This window comes from Glycine max, chromosome 20, assembly GCF_000004515.6.
Source record: "Glycine max cultivar Williams 82 chromosome 20, Glycine_max_v4.0, whole genome shotgun sequence".
In the NCBI taxonomy this organism is placed as follows: domain Eukaryota; kingdom Viridiplantae; phylum Streptophyta; class Magnoliopsida; order Fabales; family Fabaceae; genus Glycine; species Glycine max.
In genome coordinates this window covers 4386743-4391865 of record NC_038256.2, presented here as the reverse complement: position 1 = coordinate 4391865, position 5123 = coordinate 4386743, and the positions used below count along the sequence as shown (strand labels likewise).

The 5123-nt window shown below is 33.4% G+C and overlaps 1 protein-coding gene across 1 annotated transcript; it reads left to right on the top strand.

Annotated features, from left to right (window-relative positions):
- The first annotated feature begins 4263 nt into the window (after positions 1–4263).
- LOC113000704 (uncharacterized) lies at positions 4264–4638 on the top strand. The gene has a single exon (XM_026127370.1). It carries the CDS (start codon positions 4264–4266, stop codon positions 4636–4638), a length of 375 nt encoding a protein of 124 aa, XP_025983155.1.
- Positions 4639–5123: the final 485 nt, after the last annotated feature.

Here is a 5123-nt window from a genome sequence, read left to right as displayed (position 1 = left end):
ATAAAGGGCAAGTATGGGGTAGAAATGAATGAAAAAAGTGAAGGTTTATCTATGGATGAAATTTGCTAGCAGTTTTCTGCTCAGGTGTTGGAGCGTTTATGCAGGCTTTGGAGCAATTTCTACTAGCAATTTCCTCTGCATCTATACAATTTCCATGATTGTAAGGAACTATTGATATGGACTAGGACCACTGTTAAACCTTACAGCAGCTTGTAGAGTTTGAAAAATAATCACATGATTTAATGTCCTATTTCTTCTCTTTCTCTTATAATTTACACATTGTTTTGGAGCTAGAGCTTCATGTATTTGAACTTTGAATTAGAGAGAGAACAAGAAATGACCATTACTTTTAGTGCTTTTTTCCCCCTGATTGGTTTTTCAATTTCTCAAACATTTGCTACTTCACTAACTTCAAGAAGCTATACAGCTGGAATTATGTGTTTTATTACTGGAACACTTATGATAAATTGGGTTAATGGATAGCCAAAGGACTAGGGAACAACAACAAGAAAAATGCTGAAGAGGCCAAATTAACTCAAATTTCTACTGGTTGTCAATAAAAAATGCCAAGAAGCATTATAAGCAGAAAATATGGCAATTACTCTGTTGCACCACATCTGACAGCAGTAGACACCAACAATTAACAGTTTAATAGAATATCATTGGACTTAATCCTAACTTAATCTTTATATTTTTCTGTCAATGCATAGCAGGCCAATGAGACGCACATATAATATCAGAAGATGCTACTACAAATTTCTTCAGCAACAAAAATTTCTTCTTACAAATTTTTCTGTCAATACTTTGACAGTAGCAACAAAAACTTAAGGAACTTCATTCACAATATTTCTTCAGCAAAACAACACTTATAATATCAGAAGATGCTACTACAAATTTTTCCTAAAATATATTCCCCCTAAAACTAACATTATAATTAAAATTGAAAAACCTAACAACACAATGTTTGTTAAATTTATTATTTTCTTCTGCAATGCTTCAATTTATAGGTTCAAATCAGCCACTATCATTGATTCTCTTGTTGTAGAAGAAGGATTAGAAACTTGGTTTTCTTCTTCAACCCATTGAAAAAATTGACAGTTATCTGGGTCTGTTTGGGGCAATGCACAAGTATAGAATAACCTTCTTGGATTCCTCCTTGTTCTTGCAGTTTGAATAGTTGCACGTCTTCCATGGTGGCATTGGCGAATGGTTCTACCAGAAAATGCAGAAGAACTGCCACTTGTAGACATGGAGAAATCCAAGCCCACTAGGAAGAAGATGGAGTGAGGGGAGGAAAAAGATGGAGCGAGGGGGACAAATAAGACTAGGGAGAAACACACACACTTAAGACTCCACCATGTTGGAATTGAAAGGAGAGAAGCTTTAGAAACCCTAATTTGAGGAAGAAGAAGCAAGTGAAGAAGAAAATATTTGACAACTTTATATAAGCCTGACTGACTAGCTTATATAAATTTTGCATCAAAGTCCAGTCTACATGTCACAATCTGGGACAATTTGCCACGTTGGATAGTCTATGTGGCACTAAAATTGCCAACAATGCACCTCACTAACGGCGTTACTTTTAAATTTAACAGCAAGGACTATTTTGCAAAACTTATGCAAAGGTAGAGACTATTTATTTACATTTCAAAAAGATAGGGACTAATTTGCAAAATGGGTCAAAAGTCAAAGACCAAAATGCTTATTTACTCTTTCTTTGAGAGCAAGAAGAAAATGGGGTTTCATTGACGGAACCATAACGAAACCCCATTTTCTTCTTGCTCTCAAAGAAGTCTTCATAGCTTGAGCTCATTCCTCATAGTTTTTAGTTAAATGAGGGGAAAATATATTCCATTTTCTTTTCTATATATACTGAATATGTATTCAACTGAGGTACTCGACCATCCGAATACGTATTCGGTTAATCAATAAGGATAATGTCACATCAACTCATATAACAAAGTAACAAAAATACATGATTAAGGAGCATGGTTATGCTAAAAGCAGCATTACCTAAAAAGGTAATCATGTTCAAAGACTCATAAGGTTTAAGGTCCATAAAAGTATTATAAATAAGTACTAGAACTTTGAAGTAGGTCATTGTTCATTCACATTTATTATCTCATTTATTACTTTAGGCTTAAATCTTACTTAAGTCTTAAAGTGTCTCTTACAAATATTTCTTTTCCATCCATAAGACAACAAAAACTCATTTGAAGTGTTGCAAGAAGATTGGTACCTGGTCTATTTAAGTAAGATATTTTAAAAAAAAATATAGGAAGAAACTCCGGAATTGAACATCAAAATTAATCCACTTGAAAATGCAGTAGTTAGTTTAACAACATTAGAAATAAAATGAGGAACTATCTAAAAAATATTATCACTAAAAAATTTAAACAAAAACAAATAAATTATAATTCTCATATTCTCTTAGAAATTTATCTTTTGTTTATTATTTTCCATTTCTACTAGTATATGTTAGGAATTTCATAATTCCTAATTAATTAATATGGGCTACATATTATATTATAATATTTATATTAGCTATTTACATTTAGATGGGTTCAATATAAAGTGATCTAATTCAACGAGCCCATTAGACTGCCAACAGAAAATTGATATGGGCTTAATAAGCGGAAACCAGTTTGACCAATTAGGGGATAACGGAAACCCTAATAGGTTAAAACCTAAGGAATGGTTATGGTCCCCTAGACACCAAATCAAGAAGCAGTTTCTCCTCTCCCCATCTGAAGAGAAAATGAATGTCCCATAAGAAAGAATGTGATTTGGTTGAGGAAGGTCATTAAACCAATTGTTCGTGACCGCTGTAAGATTTCGTTGCGTGTTGATCAAGCTCTATGGATCCAGGTATTCCTTAAAACCTCTTGATAATCTGACGTAATGTGATTGGGTGCTCATTTGGTATTTTATAAGGTTTATTAAAAATCCCAACAAGTGGTATCAAAGCCACCATGACTATTAGATTATTGAGATTTAAAGTTGTTTGATATGTATTATACCTGGATCATTTTAGTTATATGAACCCTAATTTTATTTTGGGGAGAAACCATTTCAATCAATAAAATTGTAAATCTCGTAAATTTTTGTGTTATGGTCGTAAAGTTTTTTTTTTCAAATGAATAAAAGGCCTTTGCATTTGATTTACGGGTTTGTACACAATTTTTGTTTGTGTCGCGTGTACTTACGTATTATTCTATTTGGGATAAAGGTTCTACGTATCCGGTGTTGGTTTTCTTGAACAATATATATTTCGTCAGCAAAAAAGTATTTTTGTTTTATACATATAAGGTTTTCGAAAACTCTTTATATATACTGTTTATATGAATCAGTAATAAGACAATGATCTTTTGTCTTATATGAATAATTTATTGTTTTTTTGCCAACTATTTTTCCTTCATGAATCAGTGATAGGCTAATAGTTTATGATATTCATGTGGTTAGTATAAATTTGTGATAGTATCGTGGTATGTTCATTTTGGATGCGTAATTAGTTTACCATGATGTTGTTTTCAAATATTTACTGCTATCATAATTGGGTGCAAATTTAACCCTTACGGATCCTTTCCATATATTTGCGTGTCTGGTAATTTTAATTAAATTGATTGAACCATTATGTTTCCAAAGTAACCTCTATTGTGTAAATTAATTTAATTAAATTGCATGGATGTTAGTATGAAATTATTTGTGCAAATTGTGCTCGGCCCAAAGGAAGACACAATTTGGCCAAATAATAACATACCTACGATGATAAATATGTGACAATTATAAAGTTTTTTCATGTGAATAATAGTCGGTCCAAAGAAAGGCTATTATTTGACATAACTAATTGCTAATATTTGATCATTGCGTTGAAAGTACCAATTACAAATTAATTTCTTTGTCCAAAGACTAGAATTAATGTTGTGTTGGGTATCTTGTGATGGATCTGTTATGGGAAATATTTGCATGTCTTGATATATATACTTTATATGACTTGCTTGATTATTTGTGAACATGTTATTAATTTATTTTCTCTCTTTAGTTAATATTGTCAGTGCTGCAAATGTTACTGCCCAAGTGAATTCTATCCCAATGCTAAATGGGACAAATTTTAAGATCTGGAAGGAAGCCGTAGAAATTGTTCTTGGCTGTATGGATTTGCACTTGGCACTGAGGACGAGATGACCCATTTCCACTCCGAAAACCTCTAATGAGGTAAAAATTGAGAAGTGAGATCGGTCCAACCGAATGTGCCTTATGATCATGAAGCGCTCTATTCCAGAGGTGTTTCAGGGCTCTATTTCTGAGGGTCAAAGTGCAAAGAAATTCCTTAAGGAAATTGAGCAATACTTTGCCAAAAATGAAAAAGTGGAGACAAGTAACCTTTTGGCTAAACTCATCTCCATGATGTATAAAGGTAAAGGGAACATAAAGGAGTACATTATAGAGATGTCCAATCTCGCATCAAAACTTAAGTCACTTAAGTTAGAGCTTGGTGAAGACCTGCTCGTGCACTTGGTTTTGATCTCGCTTCCTACATACTTTGGGAAATTCAAAGTGAGCTATAACACTCAAAAGGACAAATGGTCCCTCAATGAGCTTATATCTCACTGTGTGCAAGAGGAGGAGAGGCTGTAGAGAGATAGGACTAAAAGTGCTCACTTGACTTCGACCTCTCAGAATAAGAAAAGGAAGAAGACTAAGGGTGCTGCGGAAGGGACTTCTCAGCAAAAGAAACAAAAGGAGGATGAGGAATTTACCTGTTACTTCTGCAAGAAGTCGGGACACATGAAGAAAGAATGTCCCAAGTATGACGCATGGTGTGTGAAGAAAGCTAAATTTCTTACTCTAGTTTGTTCAGAAGTTAATTTGGATTTTGTACCTAAAGATACTTGATGGATAGATTCTGGTACTACTACTCACATAAGTATAACAATGCAGGGTTGCATGTGGAGCCGACTACCAAGTGATGACGAAAGATTCATCTTTGTGGGTGATGGCAAGAAGGTTGCAGTGGAAGCTATTGGAACTTTTAGATTATAGTTAAAATTTAGATTTTATTTGAATTTATTTGAGACTTTTGTTGTACCGTCTTTTAGATGAAATTTGATTTCTATTTCTAG